The sequence below is a fragment of the Ictalurus furcatus genome, chromosome 3 (assembly GCF_023375685.1).
Source record: "Ictalurus furcatus strain D&B chromosome 3, Billie_1.0, whole genome shotgun sequence".
NCBI lineage: Eukaryota > Metazoa > Chordata > Actinopteri > Siluriformes > Ictaluridae > Ictalurus > Ictalurus furcatus.
Window position 1 is genome coordinate 29,624,143 of NC_071257.1, and position 16,311 is coordinate 29,640,453.

Genomic DNA, 16,311 nt, shown 5'->3' on the forward strand with positions numbered 1-16,311 from the left:
CCCTCACAGCCAGACTGTGTAACAGCTTCTTCCCCCAAGCCATCAGACTCCTCAATACCCAGAGACTGGACTGATACACACACACACACACACACACACACTCTGAACTGAACACCATCCCACTCCCATTGAAATATTTGCACATTCCTGCATTGACACTGTTGCATTTTTTGCTGCTAATGTATTATAAAAACATAGTATCTAATTTATTGTCACTATATACATTTTACCTGGCTGCTACCCCAATAACTGCTATGTCCATGTTTGGTATAAGCTAATCTGCTGAATACGAAGTTATAGCATGTTATGTTTACATTTATACAATTTTTAAATTATACTGTTACTCCTTGGCTCTCTGTTACATCAGACATTTCCACTCTAAAACTGTGTACTGTTCGGCACTACACCGTCACTTACTGTGCCTAATGTCCTGTTTTAGTAGTACTGTACTGCGTTGTTAGCGCATGTCTGCACATGCGCTTTATGTAGATCTTTAGTTCTGTGTCGTCTCATGTGGTTAGTGTGTTTTATGTAGCACCATGGTCCTAGAGGAACGTTGTTTCGCTTCACAATGTACTGTAGCAACTGTATATAGTTGAAATATTAATAAAACCACTTGAACAGATGATGCAGTCTACCAAAATGACTTGTGAAGTCTAATGATTTTAGTGTTTACCAATGCAACAACTAGATTAGGGAGGAACTCTCCAAATTCCAGAAGACATTCACACTCTACATGCCCCAGATACCTTTAGTGAGAACGAGTGCATAGACCAAGTCCGTTATGTTCAGGAAGGGGGAACCCCTTTAAATCATAAAATACGTCCCATGTCACCTCCGCAGCCAGTCAGGCAAGGGCAGTGTGTACATAGCCATTTTAGCTCCATGATCTTTTAGCATCAACGTCCAACTTTTCAGGGAGCACACAAGGTTTGGGTAGTCAGGCCCAAAACAGAACTAGAAGGCGGTTATGCAGTGCTTTTATAAAGACAGTACCTCATGTATTTTATACTAATTATGAAACAAAAAACTGGATTTGGTCAGCCAGAATGAGGGTCTTCTTGCAGATGGCTATAGATACATGCAAGTCATTTTAAGCTTTATTTTCTATATCTGAGAAGATGAAATTAATCTTTAAATAGGGATTTAAAATGGCACTGGTGAAGAGAAGACCAGTTGGCACAATTCTGAAAATTCTATATTGGACTAGTAATTAGAATGAGGAGTTGGGATAGGTTTGCAAAATGAAGGAATAGATGACGGGGTCAAAGAGGCAATACCTAGGCCAATGTCACAAGGCTCCACACACTTAACTAGCATAAAGTAGGAAGCACTAGAGTAGAAATCTTGTGAACAAACAAGACACATGACCACTGCACCATTTTGAATTTTTGTTTTTATTGATCCATCACCACCTCCATTTGATAACCACAGTATAGTATTGCTCATTTTCCTGGACGTGCTCCGACCTGTAGTGGAGAAAAATTAGCCGGACCTGACAAATTTGGATGGGTTAACCACTGGAGAGCCTGGCGGTTGATTTCAAGCCAGGTACTTGGGGAAAAGCATTCATCCAGGGCATTTGGTACATCTGCTGTTTAACCCCACTGTTGGGGCCAGATACTGGAGCACCAGGTGAACCCATAGGGACATAAGGTTTATACATTCCAGGTAACCAAGGATACAAAAGTGGCTGATCAGCACTGGCTGGTGCAACTGTGGTAGTTCTAGTAGCTGTAGTGGTCTGGGTAACTGGGGGAGTTCCAGGCTGGCTGTATGGGAAATTCCATGGCATACCATAACCACTAGGATAATACATTCCAGATAACCAAGGATACAAAGGCAGCTGACCAGCACTAGCTAGTGCAACTGTGGCAGCTGGAGTAGATGTAGTAGCAGCAGCCGCCGGAGTAGATGTAGTAGCAGCAGCTGGAGTAGATGTAGTAGCCGGAGTAGTTGTAGTGGTCTGGGTAACTGGGGGAGTTCCAGGATGGCCATATGGGAAATTCCATGGCATTCCATAGCCACTAGGATAATACATTCCAGATAACCAAGGATACAAAAGCAGCTGACCAGCACTAGCTGGTGCACCTGTGGCAGCTGGGGTAGATGTAGTAGCAGCAGCTGGAGTAGATGTAGTAGCCGGAGTAGTTGTAGTGGTCTGGGTAACTGGGGGAGTTCCAGGCTGGCTGTATGGGAAATTCCATGGCATACCATAACCACTAGGATAATACATTCCAGATAACCAAGGATACAAAGGCAGCTGACCAGCACTAGCTAGTGCAACTGTGGCAGCTGGAGTAGATGTAGTAGCAGCAGCCGGAGTAGATGTAGTAGCAGCAGCTGGAGTAGATGTAGTAGCAGCAGCTGGAGTAGATGTAGTAGCCGGAGTAGTTGTAGTGGTCTGGGTAACTGGGGGAGTTCCAGGATGGCCATATGGGAAATTCCATGGCATTCCATAGCCACTAGGATAATACATTCCAGATAACCAAGGATACAAAGGCAGCTGACCAGCACTAGCTGGTGCAACCGTAGTAGCCAAGGTAGTCATGGGGGCATCTGTGGAAGCTCCAGGATCCCTAGAATGGAAATGCCATGTTATACAAGAACCATAAGGAAAAGGGTAACCCATATGAACATGTGGGACATACATGTGAGCAGGTAAAGGAGTAGTAGCTGGGGGCTGAACAGCTGGGCAGGACAAGGTCAACTCCCTATCCATGTATTGCACAGACAAAAGCATCTTGGCACCCTGACAAAGGAAGTTGCAGGATTAACAGTCAAGTAGTTATGATCTCAGCATACAAGCTGATAAATACAGAATTACCTCAAATTGCCAGCAGTTGCTTGCATATGGTGCAGTGAGGGTCAGTCCACCTCCCACAACTTCCAAGGTAAATCCACAGGTAGAAGCTTGGTACACAGGTTGCCACACACCATTCACTAAAATCAAATGCTTTCTCAGTGCCAGATTATCCAGTAGCATTCCATCATCAAACATTGTACAGCAAGTCACTCACTGAAAATAAATCCAATCCGAACACAGAAACTAATCTCACCCTTCAGCCTGAGAGCAGCTGTAGACACACCAAGATTGACAACCATAGCTGAAGGGCTACAGGAGACAGTGAGAGGACAAGCCACAGGACAGACCATCTTCACAGCAACTCCCGAAACCCGTAACAGCAGGATGTAGCTATTCCCCTGCAATTACCAATCTGACTTGCTCATCAAGAACACATTTGGGGAAAAAAAAAAAAAAAAAAGACCCCCCAACATAAAATGCAAATGTATCCCTTTTCTTTAAAAACAAACAAAAAAAAGGTATTTAGACTAATCAGTAACAGGAACATTTTTTTGAGGATAAGAATATACATGCAATTAGCATCTCTACGATGGGCCAGTCAACTGCAGGTTACCTGCTGTGCAACGTTACAGCCAGCGTACTTGGCAATGAGTGCAACGTCTCCGTGGGCCCTCCTCAACGAAAAGCCGCAGTGGGACGGCATTTGTGATAATGGTACTAGGCCCTCTTCACCTAAAGAAAGCAAAGTTTTATTCTGTGCCAGAGAACAATTGTTTTGCATTTTAATCAGTTCAAACTGAAGGGAGAGTAGTTCCATTTTGAAAGCAAGGCTGGTCAACATGCGAGCTTGACCGCCACTTTGAAAATAGATCTCACTTGTTTGTAGCAAGTTAGTCAATACTTGCAAGATCCCAGACAGTCACAAGGAATAGGACACTTGTATAGCCCTTAATTACAATTACATGCAGCAAGATAAATAAGGCCAGTGAAAAAAAATTGAGCACAAGCCTTTACCCTCCAGAGATAAAGCATCACACTTGCTTTAGACCACAGACGGTTCTATAAAGTACTGCTTTCAACTGTACTGTAGTGGAATTGGTGTGGTCTTAAAAACCAAACCTTTGATGCAGGAAAATTTCAGCAAGAGCACACTCACTTGTCTCAACCAAGAAGTTGGGTACTCGACTTCCCTGGATATGCAAGGACATTGAATCATCATCACACTGCACTGACGGACTCCAGCGCCTGAGCATTAAGGTTGACAGTTGGGACCCTTCTGGCAAGCAAGTGAAAATAGTTACACCAACACCAGGACAACAACATGATGCCACATAGCAAATGATGGATTACATTTCTACCTGTTAACTCTGGCTGATCAGATTGGTATCCGTTGGTATCTCCAACATATTCGTCATGCACTTTCTGAACGGTGCCATCCTTGGTTTCATTTGTAATTCTGCTGGAGCCAATGATAAGTGTACCAGCCTGAACCAATTTACCCTTAGGAACTACAAGACAAAATGCTGAGGGGATCAATGTCAATACTGCTATAAACATAAACCATGTTTCCCTTTTTTGCCACAACATTTCTACTCTTCTTACACGTTTACCTACACCACCACAAACTAAAACATTACGCAAGAGCTCAGAAGCCCCTGTGAGCCCATATATATATATATATGTATATCATGTAGCCCTTAATTAGTTTCCCAAGGAAATCAGTGACATAGCAATCTAAAATCACCTGTGACTAATTAGTGTGCTTTTTTTCCCTCCACTATTCAGCTACTTATGCAGGCCTTCATAAGTGCATCTGGACGTGTTAGCCCAAGCAAAATTTGGGTACTGGGCTTGCCTAAGTCAATTTCATATGAAAACTATCTCCTGGATTTGGGACTGTATTGACAAAGAATATTATCTCTGTACTTATGTAAGAGTTCTGCACAGTGACATTAAGTGCCATTTTTCGATCCACTTTCTCTCAATTATTTTTGGAATTTGCCAATTTCCACCCACTAGTTAGCTCTCCTTTATCACACGACAGCATCTGCTTCCTAGGAGAAACGTGAACCCTTTACTCGGGCTCAGATTGGATTCAAATATCTTGGGGTGAATGTATCTCCAAAGCTCAAAGATTTATTTTACATAAACTTCTCCCCTCTTCTTAAAAAGATTAAGGAAGATTTGGAACCTGCTTCCTGTTTCACTTTTTGGAATAATTGGTGTGATAAAAATGAATATACTACCATGATTAGTTTCTTTATTTCAATCACTACCCTGCTAGCAGAATAAAGAATTTTTATGATCCATAAAAAAATGTATAAGCTCGTTTATTTGGAAGAATTAAAAACCTAGAATTTCTTTTGAAATATTAACTAGGACTAAAGAAAAAGGAGGACTGGGACTCCCTGACCTTCAGCTGTACTATTGGGCCACTCAGACAAAAGGTATGATTAGCTGGATGCAAGAACGCAGAACTGCTCACTGGCCAGATTTTGAAGAAGACGTTTGCTCTCCTACGCCTCTGACCTCTTTACCTTTTATTAACAACATAAACGCATTACATTCAGTGACGAGAACTCAAGTTATTTATAATACACTTCGGGCCTGGCGAGATGTAAAGAGGTTCTGTGGATCCTTTCCTAAAGTTCTACGTTAGCTCCTCTGTCCTCCAGCCCAGACCTGCCGCCTGCTCTTGGAAAATCCTTGTTTATAAAGTGACAAGAATATGGTATATACCAGTTTCAGCATTTGTTTACTAATCGCTCCTTTAAGTGCTTCTCGGAATTAACCTCAGAGCGCAAGATTCCGAGACAGGAGTTTGACAAATATTTGCAAATTCGTCATTTGATAACCACTTTTGAAAAGGCAGACCGACTATCACCGGAGTGGTCCAGGATAGAGGAGATTCTGCTGAATTCAACCACATTGCAAGGGAAAATCTCTGTGACATATTGTTCTCTGTTAGACCATCATCTTTCTTCCCTGGCCTCACTTAAAAATGTGTGGCAAAGGGACCTTGGGTGTAACTTTGATGAAGACCAGTGGGGGACTACATGTAAGAATGTTTTCACCAATCGTTATCCTGTAACAAAATAACGGAACAGAACTACAAATTTATGCACAGGATGTACCTCACCCCACTTCGTTTGAGTAAAAATGTACCCTAATATAATCATCTAAATGGGGTCGATGTAATACCTATACAGGATCAATCATGCACATCTTCTGGGAATGTAGAAAACGTAAACATTTTTGGAAAGAGGTACACGATTTGACAGCAAAGTTTTGGAAACCCAGTTGGACCTTACGCCTATACGATATCTTTTTGGTACAGCGCTAGACAGGACACTTGATCCTATATCTGCAAAAAGGACCTCAACATCTCCAGCACCACCACGCTGAGCACTGGCGCCCCCCAGGGCTGTGTGCTCAGTCCACTGCTGTTCACTCTGCCGACTCACGACTGTGCAGCAATGCACGGCTCCAACCATATCATCAAGTTCGCCGATGACACGAGCGTGGTGGGTCTCATCAGCGAGAACGATGAGTCAGCATACAGAGAGGAGGTGCAGCAGCTAACGGACCGGTGCAGAGCCAACAACCTGTCTCTGAACGCGGACAAAACAAAAGAGATGGTTGTCGACTTCAGGAGAGCACGGAGCGACCACTCTCCGCTGAACATCGATGGCCCCTCCATGGATATCGTCAAGAGCATCAAATTCCATGGCGTTCACCTGATGGAGAACCTCACCTGGACCCTCAACACCAGCTCCATAGCCAAGAAGGCCCAGCAGCGTCTCTACTTTCTACAAAGGCTGAAGAAAGCCCATCTCCCACCTCCCATCCTCACCACATGCTACAGAGGAACTATTGAGAGCATCCTGAGCAGCTGCATCACTGTCTGGTTCGGAAATTGCACCTCATCGGATCACAAGACCCTGCAGCGGATAGTGAAGACAGCTGAGAAGATCATCGGGGTCTTCCCCCACCATCACAGACATTTACACCACATGCTGCATCTACAAAGCCACAAGCATTGTGGATGACCCCACACACCCCTCACACACAATCTTCACCCTCCTGCCATCTGGAAAAAAGTACCGAAGCATTCAGGCCCTCACAGCCAGACTGTGTAACAGCTTCTTCCCCCAAGCCATCAGACTCCTCAATACCCAGAGACTGGACTGATACACACACACACACACACACACACACTCTGAACTGAACACCATCCCACTCCCATTGAAATATTTGCACATTCCTGCATTGACACTGTTGCATTTTTTGCTGCTAATGTATTATAAAAACATAGTATCTAATTTATTGTCACTATATACATTTTACCTGGCTGCTACCCCAATAACTGCTATGTCCATGTTTGGTATAAGCTAATCTGCTGAATACGAAGTTATAGCATGTTATGTTTACATTTATACAATTTTTAAATTATACTGTTACTCCTTGGCTCTCTGTTACATCAGACATTTCCACTCTAAAACTGTGTACTGTTCGGCACTACACCGTCACTTACTGTGCCTAATGTCCTGTTTTAGTAGTACTGTACTGCGTTGTTAGCGCATGTCTGCACATGCGCTTTATGTAGATCTTTAGTTCTGTGTCGTCTCATGTGGTTAGTGTGTTTTATGTAGCACCATGGTCCTAGAGGAACGTTGTTTCGCTTCACAATGTACTGTAGCAACTGTATATAGTTGAAATATTAATAAAACCACTTGAACAGATGATGCAGTCTACCAAAATGACTTGTGAAGTCTAATGATTTTAGTGTTTACCAATGCAACAACTAGATTAGGGAGGAACTCTCCAAATTCCAGAAGACATTCACACTCTACATGCCCCAGATACCTTTAGTGAGAACGAGTGCATAGACCAAGTCCGTTATGTTCAGGAAGGGGGAACCCCTTTAAATCATAAAATATGTCCCATGCCACCTCCTCAGCCAGTCAGGCAAGGGCAGTGTGTACATAGCCATTTTAACTCCGTGATCTTTTAGCATCAACGTCCAACTTTTCAGAGAGCACACAAGGTTTGGATAGACAGGCCCAAAACAGAACTATAAGGAGGTTATGCAGTGCTTTTATAAAAACAGCACCTCATGTATTTTATACTAATTATGAAACAAAAAACTGATTTGGTCAGCCAGAATGAGGGTCTTCTTGCAGGTGGCTACAGATACATGCAAGTCATTTTAAGCTTTATTTTCTATATCTGAGAAGATGAAATTAATCTTTAAATAGGGATTTAAAATGGCACTGGTGAAGAGAAGACCAGTTGGCACAATTCTGAAAATTCTATATTGGACTAGTAATTAGAATGAGGAGTTGGGATAGGTTTGCAAAATGAAGGAATAGATGACGGGGTCAAAGAGGCAATACCTAGGCCAATGTCACAAGGCTCCACACACTTAACTAGCATAAAGTAGGAAGCACTAGAGTAGAAATCTTGTGAACAAACAAGACACATGACCACTGCACCATTTTGAATTTTTGTTTTTATTGATCCATCACCACCTCCATTTGATAACCACAGTATAGTATTGCTCATTTTCCTGGACGTGCTCCGACCTGTAGTGGAGAAAAATTAGCCGGACCTGACAAATTTGGATGGGTTAACCACTGGAGAGCCTGGCGGTTGATTTCAAGCCAGGTACTTGGGGAAAAGCATTCATCCAGGGCATTTGGTACATCTGCTGTTTAACCCCACTGTTGGGGCCAGATACTGGAGCACCAGGTGAACCCATAGGGACATAAGGTTTATACATTCCAGGTAACCAAGGATACAAAAGTGGCTGATCAGCACTGGCTGGTGCAACTGTGGTAGTTCTAGTAGCTGTAGTGGTCTGGGTAACTGGGGGAGTTCCAGGCTGGCTGTATGGGAAATTCCATGGCATACCATAACCACTAGGATAATACATTCCAGATAACCAAGGATACAAAGGCAGCTGACCAGCACTAGCTAGTGCAACTGTGGCAGCTGGAGTAGATGTAGTAGCAGCAGCCGCCGGAGTAGATGTAGTAGCAGCAGCTGGAGTAGATGTAGTAGCCGGAGTAGTTGTAGTGGTCTGGGTAACTGGGGGAGTTCCAGGATGGCCATATGGGAAATTCCATGGCATTCCATAGCCACTAGGATAATACATTCCAGATAACCAAGGATACAAAAGCAGCTGACCAGCACTAGCTGGTGCACCTGTGGCAGCTGGGGTAGATGTAGTAGCAGCAGCTGGAGTAGATGTAGTAGCCGGAGTAGTTGTAGTGGTCTGGGTAACTGGGGGAGTTCCAGGCTGGCTGTATGGGAAATTCCATGGCATACCATAACCACTAGGATAATACATTCCAGATAACCAAGGATACAAAGGCAGCTGACCAGCACTAGCTAGTGCAACTGTGGCAGCTGGAGTAGATGTAGTAGCAGCAGCCGGAGTAGATGTAGTAGCAGCAGCTGGAGTAGATGTAGTAGCAGCAGCTGGAGTAGATGTAGTAGCCGGAGTAGTTGTAGTGGTCTGGGTAACTGGGGGAGTTCCAGGATGGCCATATGGGAAATTCCATGGCATTCCATAGCCACTAGGATAATACATTCCAGATAACCAAGGATACAAAGGCAGCTGACCAGCACTAGCTGGTGCAACCGTAGTAGCCAAGGTAGTCATGGGGGCATCTGTGGAAGCTCCAGGATCCCTAGAATGGAAATGCCATGTTATACAAGAACCATAAGGAAAAGGGTAACCCATATGAACATGTGGGACATACATGTGAGCAGGTAAAGGAGTAGTAGCTGGGGGCTGAACAGCTGGGCAGGACAAGGTCAACTCCCTATCCATGTATTGCACAGACAAAAGCATCTTGGCACCCTGACAAAGGAAGTTGCAGGATTAACAGTCAAGTAGTTATGATCTCAGCATACAAGCTGATAAATACAGAATTACCTCAAATTGCCAGCAGTTGCTTGCATATGGTGCAGTGAGGGTCAGTCCACCTCCCACAACTTCCAAGGTAAATCCACAGGTAGAAGCTTGGTACACAGGTTGCCACACACCATTCACTAAAATCAAATGCTTTCTCAGTGCCAGATTATCCAGTAGCATTCCATCATCAAACATTGTACAGCAAGTCACTCACTGAAAATAAATCCAATCCGAACACAGAAACTAATCTCACCCTTCAGCCTGAGAGCAGCTGTAGACACACCAAGATTGACAACCATAGCTGAAGGGCTACAGGAGACAGTGAGAGGACAAGCCACAGGACAGACCATCTTCACAGCAACTCCCGAAACCCGTAACGGCAGGATGTAGCTATTCTCCTGCAATTACCAATCTGACTTGCTCATCAAGAACACATTTGGGGAAAAAAAAAAAAAAAAGACCCCCCAACATAAAATGCAAATGTATCCCTTTTCTTTAAAAACAAACAAAAAAAAAGGTATTTAGACTAATCAGTAACAGGAACATTTTTTTGAGGATAAGAATATACATGCAATTAGCATCTCTACGATGGGCCAGTCAACTGCAGGTTACCTGCTGTGCAACGTTACAGCCAGCGTACTTGGCAATGAGTGCAACGTCTCCGTGGGCCCTCCTCAACGAAAAGCCGCAGTGGGACGGCATTTGTGATAATGGTACTAGGCCCTCTTCACCTAAGGAAAGCAAAGTTTTATTCTGTGCCAGAGAACAATTGTTTTGCATTTTAATCAGTTCAAACTGAAGGGAGAGTAGTTCCATTTTGAAAGCAAGGCTGGTCAACATGCGAGCTTGACCGCCACTTTGAAAATAGATCTCACTTGTTTGTAGCAAGTTAGTCAATACTTGCAAGATCCCAGACAGTCACAAGGAATAGGACACTTGTATAGCCCTTAATTACAATTACATGCAGCAAGATAAATAAGGCCAGTGAAAAAAAATTGAGCACAAGCCTTTACCCTCCAGAGATAAAGCATCACACTTGCTTTAGACCACAGACGGTTCTATAAAGTACTGCTTTCAACTGTACTGTAGTGGAATTGGTGTGGTCTTAAAAACCAAACCTTTGATGCAGGAAAATTTCAGCAAGAGCACACTCACTTGTCTCAACCAAGAAGTTGGGTACTCGACTTCCCTGGATATGCAAGGACATTGAATCATCATCACACTGCACTGACGGACTCCAGCGCCTGAGCATTAAGGTTGACAGTTGGGACCCTTCTGGCAAGCAAGTGAAAATAGTTACACCAACACCAGGACAACAACATGATGCCACATAGCAAATGATGGATTACATTTCTACCTGTTAACTCTGGCTGATCAGATTGGTATCCGTTGGTATCTCCAACATATTCGTCATGCACTTTCTTAACGGTGCCATCCTTGGTTTCATTTGTAATTCTGCTGGAGCCAATGATAAGTGTACCAGCCTGAACCAATTTACCCTTAGGAACTACAAGACAAAATGCTGAGGGGATCAATGTCAATACTGCTATAAACATAAACCATGTTTCCCTTTTTTCCACACCATTTCTACTCTTCTTACACGTTTACCTACACCACCACAAACTAAAACATTACGCAAGAGCTCAGAAGCCCCTGTGAGCCCATATATATATATATATGTATATCATGTAGCCCTTAATTAGTTTCCCAAGGAAATCAGTGACATAGCAATCTAAAATCACCTGTGACTAATTAGTGTGCTTTTTTTTCCTCCACTATTCAGCTACTTATGCAGGCCTTCATAAGTGCATCTGGACGTGTTAGCCCAAGCAAAATTTGGGTACTGTGCTTGCCTAAGTCAATTTCATATGAAAACTATCTCCTGGATTTGGGGACTGTATTGACAAAGAATATTATCTCTGTACTTATGTAAGAGTTCTGCACAGTGACATTAAGTCCAGGCTAAGGACTGGAGGAGCAGTAACACTGACACCAGAGGTATGATTATAGTTTTGACATTTTAGCACTGTGATATAATAAATAGGCATGTAAGTATAATGGTCAGTGCTTACTATTTTAAAAAATAAAATCAACTGTCATTATATAGTGCTATATTAGCCACCATACTTTTGTGATTATTTGAAATGAGGTAACAATTGTATATTTTGTAAATGTTAATAAAATTTAAGTTTTATTAATGTAGAGATTTCAAAGCATTTAAAAACATTTTTGGCCAAAACCAAAATTACAATTTTGACTGTTTTGCAGAATTAAAAAGACATAATATGCTGCTTTTGACATATTTGCTTTTCTGGATTATAGTGCAAGATGGACTTTTCTAGTAGCTCTTTTAAAGTATCTGAACCACCTCTGTGGGATCCTTGTTGTTCTGTGAGGTCCTTGTCCTCATTGTTGAAAATATGGTGTCTCTGGTTACACATTATGAAGACTTTTGCCAGATCTGGGTTTAGACTTACAAATTCTTGCATGTTTCTCTCACCAAGCTTGTCTACTTAGATGAACATGACCAGTGTTTACTGGCATCTTCCCTAAATACCTTAAAAAAAATTTCCACTTTCTTCTTGTCTTCCTGAGTGAACTTTCCAGGCTGAACCACGGCCAGGAAGACATGTGTGCCAGGAGCAGAGAGAGGGATGCAGAGCTTGATTATATCAAGTGTAAAACATCAGTACAGTTAGTAAAGTCATACAGACAGAGTGTGTCTATCACTGCAATGTTTCCTCTCATTTACATGCTGGGTGACCTGATAGCAGGCTGTTGTCACAGATGTAGCTATATATGTATATAAGCTCTGACCCCAGCTTCCTGACAAGCTGGGATATGCAAAGAAAATAATTTCACTGTGCTGTAATGTATATGTGATTAATAAAGACTCATTAACATTAACCATCATTATATAACATCTGAATGCCTCTTCACCCAGAATTTTGTGTCCTGAAGAACTTTTCCCAATCCCAATCTTTCCCAAACAAATTGATAAAATGTATGTTGGGGTTTTAAAATTCATGAACAATTTCAAAAGCACATTTTATTTGACTTTTCTAAAATTTCACTATGAGAGCAATTTACCTCAATCAATACATTTTCACTACAATTACTATGCAATATTGTAAGCGAAATATTATGAAATAGACATTTATACATGAGAACAGAATGTGTTAAATATCTTCCACTAGACTGAGACTAAACAATCTGAACAAAAACCTGGAAATTTGAATGAAAAGAGAACAACCTTCTCTTGTAAATTTGTGGCAAAAATAAGGGTAATTATTTATAGCTACCATCAGTTATTGCTTATTTCATTAGCAATTTGACATTTTCATCATGACATTCCAGGAGGTATTTCTATAGCTTTCAGGATCCACCAGCCTGTCTCGAACACTATAGCTATAGGAATATACCATTTACAGTTAAATTCGATCAATTTTTCAGTCACCTAATTAGGTATGTCAGGTGGCGGAGACAGTAACAGTTGCAGGTTACAAGTTAAAAAAAAAATTTTAACAGGCAAATGAGTTTGAAACGTGAGGCAGAATCAAAGTCAAAATACTGGCAGATGTCAGGCAATGTGCAAACAGAGTAAACGGGACCAAACACAAAGACATAAACCAAAGAACAAGAATCATAACCCTAAACACTATAACAAAACAATAAGTCTTGATATTACAGGTTTAAGACACTGAGCGTGTACTTCACAATGTAATGGTGGAATGAGTGGTTGTGATTCTGTGACGGAGTCTAGGTGTATGTAATCAGAATGAAGGTCAAAATGAACGTGAGAGAGTTTGTGATGGCTTTTGGTTGTTGTAGTCTTCGGCTGTTTGTATTCATGTTTGTAGGCCGCTCTGAGTTCTGAGAGTTGTAGTCAGTGGCCATGACTGTAGGCCACTCTGTGTTACTATGAGTGGGACACAATGCTGATTCCAGTGTTGACGTGATAAGGGATAACATTTGCTAGTGATAATGGCTGTGATAGTATCTTTGCTGGTACGTGCTTGATACACATCATTGCAATTGCATATAATCATCATAATGCTAGTAATATTTTGGAAGAACTTGAAATAGTAGATGTTTGAATGGAATCTTTTTTCCTTTTAAAACTCCAGTTTGTAATTTTGCCCCGTTTTGATGTTCCACCTGTAGTCTGTTTTTGTCATTATGTGATTATTTCTCAGCCCTTTCTATGTTTGGTGTGCTTTCCACTCTGACATCATTTCCATAATATGTCTTAGTCAGTTTCTTTTTTCTGTCTCTAGTATGTTTTCTTCTGTATGCAGCACTATATTTATTATGACTAAATCTGGTGTTCTCTGCACCCCATCACCTGTTCGTGTTAAATTACCTCACCTTGTCATTATTAGTCCCAGGTGGTCCTTGTGAAAATTTTTTTCTCTTGAATCCTGGATGTTTCTGTTCACACCTGAACCTCCTGTCTCATGTGTCCTGCTTCATCTCTGCTGAATAAAGCTGCCTCGCACTTACACAGTCTTACCATTGGCTACATCACATAAAAGTAATAATGTGACATTTAAATTAAGCATTCTTTTTTTTGTGACAGGAAGAACAGAACATATTATAATATACTTTTTTTCATTTTCTTATTCACATACAGCAACAGAGATTATTGAAGGACACACACACAGAAGAACAGAATATCATCAGTATATTTGTGTGTGTCAGAAAGTAAGAAAGCATATGAATGAATGTCTTCTTTTGTATACTCATGTCTAGTATGTTCACATATGAGGATTGAATTTTAGAAAAATTAAACAACCCTATTAAATAATTACACAGGTGAAATCTGCTTAATTGTTCCCTGCATTTTGTAATAGTTTTATGAGGAAATTCTCAAGGAGAGTCCACAAAACCTATGTCATTATGGCAATATACTTGTTATTCTTTTCTGCTTGGCCTCTCTCTCCTGCTTCTCCTGAAGCTCCTTGAAAGTGTCAGGCTTTGTCGATCTTTTCTAGCAGTTGAAGCACCTGTGTGGGATCCTTCTCCTCATTGTTGAAAACATGGTGTCTCTGGTTACACATTCTGAATAGTTGTACCAGATCTGGGTTTTGAGTAACAAACTCTTGCATGTTTCTTTTACCAAGTTTGTCTCCTTGGGTGAACAGGACTATGGTGTGTTTAATGGCATCTTCCCCAAATACCTTCAGAAAGATCTCCACTGTCTTCTTGTCTTCCTGAGTGAATCTACTAGAGGATACCACAAACATGAAGACATGTGGGCCAGGAGCAGAGAGAGGGATGCAGAACTTGATCCTATTGACCGTCTCTTCTAGTGTAAAACTTGGATCAAACAGGCCTGGTGTATCAATCACTGAAATGTTTCTATCATTTACTTGTCTGATGTCCTTCCAGCATACCTTGGTCACAGATAATGCTGATATGTCACATTTGAAGACCTTTGCACCCAGAGGTCAACCCCAGTCTTCCCCAAAAGAACAATGCGGAGATCTTCATTGGATTTCTGTTGGTCATGCACTGTTCAAAGAATACAGATTGTTACAATTGTCTACCAAACCTTTTTTTTTTATTTTATTTTTTTAAATAAAATCCTAATGATAAAAAAAAATATGCTAATATCTCAGACACTGCTCACGTTCAATATAATGCAAATAACCTTTGGGTGAATGTTGTGGTTTTGATCATTTGACATATGAACAACTCCAAAAACACATTTCAAAACACAACTTATCTTTATTTCACAAGGAAAATCCCTTGTACAACAATTTAACAAAATCACTACAGTTTCACCTCAATAATATTTTATGCCATTGATTATGAAGAAGACATTTAAACATGAGAACTATCTTGCTTTAGACCATTAAATAAACATTCCTAACAAAATCTAGCACATTGACTTAAAGCATAATAGGTTTCCCTTCCAACTATGTGAGATTAAACTAAATGTTTGATGTGAAGAACATGTGGGTAATCATTTAGAGCCATCTTAACTTATTGATTATGTCATTATCTGTTTGAGGTTTCCAATCATTACATTGCAGGAGTTATTTCCGTAATTTCCGCAGGATCCACCAGCCTGCCCCTAACCCTAGACCTATGGGAATCAGCCCTTTCCAGTTGAAATCTACCCCATGTAGCATTTGCCAAAATCGTGCACTTGTCTCCAAAACATCTTCAGGTTGGACAGGAACTGACTCTATGACCTTCTTAGTCACCTCATTAGATACAACTTCCTTTACTGATGATGGCTGTGACTCTGCTGGTACTTGCTTCTTAGTATACATCATGGTAATTGCTAATAATGTCACAACTGGCAAAGTAATGCAGAGGATTTTTGCCCATGGATATTGCACATGTCTTGCACTCTTTACATATAATGGGTGTTTTTTCCTTCTCTTGATCATGGTGTCTATTTTCTCCAAGAAATCACTGACCTGAGCTTTATTTTCTGTGTCAGAATTATTGAACACATGGTACCATCCCCCACATTTGCCAATCAGTTTCATCAAATACTTATCCTCTTTCACAAACTGATCTATTGTTTTGTTCTTCAGTTTGTCTCCATAAGTAAATAGCACCATGGAGT

General features: G+C 41.3%; 2 protein-coding genes across 2 annotated transcripts; both read right to left on the bottom strand.

Moving 5' to 3' along the window:
• Window positions 1-1,856: 1,856 nt before the first annotated feature.
• LOC128605743 (mucin-2-like) lies at window positions 1,857-5,145 on the bottom strand. The gene is made up of 4 exons (XM_053621456.1): window positions 3,060-5,145; window positions 2,828-2,943; window positions 2,061-2,752; window positions 1,857-1,974 (listed from the first exon to the last, which is right to left on the bottom strand). Exons 1-4 carry the CDS (start codon window positions 3,154-3,156, stop codon window positions 1,857-1,859), a joined length of 1,023 nt encoding a protein of 340 aa, XP_053477431.1. The 5' UTR covers window positions 3,157-5,145.
• Window positions 5,146-8,778: 3,633 nt separating this feature from the next.
• On the bottom strand, window positions 8,779-11,291 carry LOC128605744 (uncharacterized). The gene is made up of 7 exons (XM_053621457.1): window positions 11,086-11,291; window positions 10,884-11,000; window positions 10,341-10,459; window positions 9,982-10,132; window positions 9,750-9,865; window positions 8,983-9,674; window positions 8,779-8,896 (listed from the first exon to the last, which is right to left on the bottom strand). Exons 1-7 carry the CDS (start codon window positions 11,282-11,284, stop codon window positions 8,779-8,781), a joined length of 1,512 nt encoding a protein of 503 aa, XP_053477432.1. The 5' UTR covers window positions 11,285-11,291.
• Between the last annotated feature and the right edge of the window lie 5,020 nt (window positions 11,292-16,311).

Excerpts from the sequence above, each read along its gene's own strand:
- LOC128605743 (XM_053621456.1), bottom strand. The coding sequence starts at position 3,156 with ATGGTCTGTCCTGTGGCTTGTCCTCTCACTGTCTCCTGTAGCCCTTCA. Across the intron at positions 2,944-3,059 it reads AGCTGCTCTCAGGCTGAAGG|TGAATGGTGTGTGGCAACCT; the intron begins GTGAGATTAGTT and ends ATTTGATTTTAG. Across the intron at positions 2,753-2,827 it reads GCAACTGCTGGCAATTTGAG|GGTGCCAAGATGCTTTTGTC; the intron begins GTAATTCTGTAT and ends TTCCTTTGTCAG.
- LOC128605744 (XM_053621457.1), bottom strand. The coding sequence starts at position 11,284 with ATGTTTATAGCAGTATTGACATTGATCCCCTCAGCATTTTGTCTTGTA. Across the intron at positions 10,460-10,883 it reads CAACTTCTTGGTTGAGACAA|GTGAAGAGGGCCTAGTACCA; the intron begins GTGAGTGTGCTC and ends TGCTTTCCTTAG. Across the intron at positions 8,897-8,982 it reads AGTGCTGGTCAGCTGCTTTT|TTACCCAGACCACTACAACT; the intron begins GTATCCTTGGTT and ends GAACTCCCCCAG.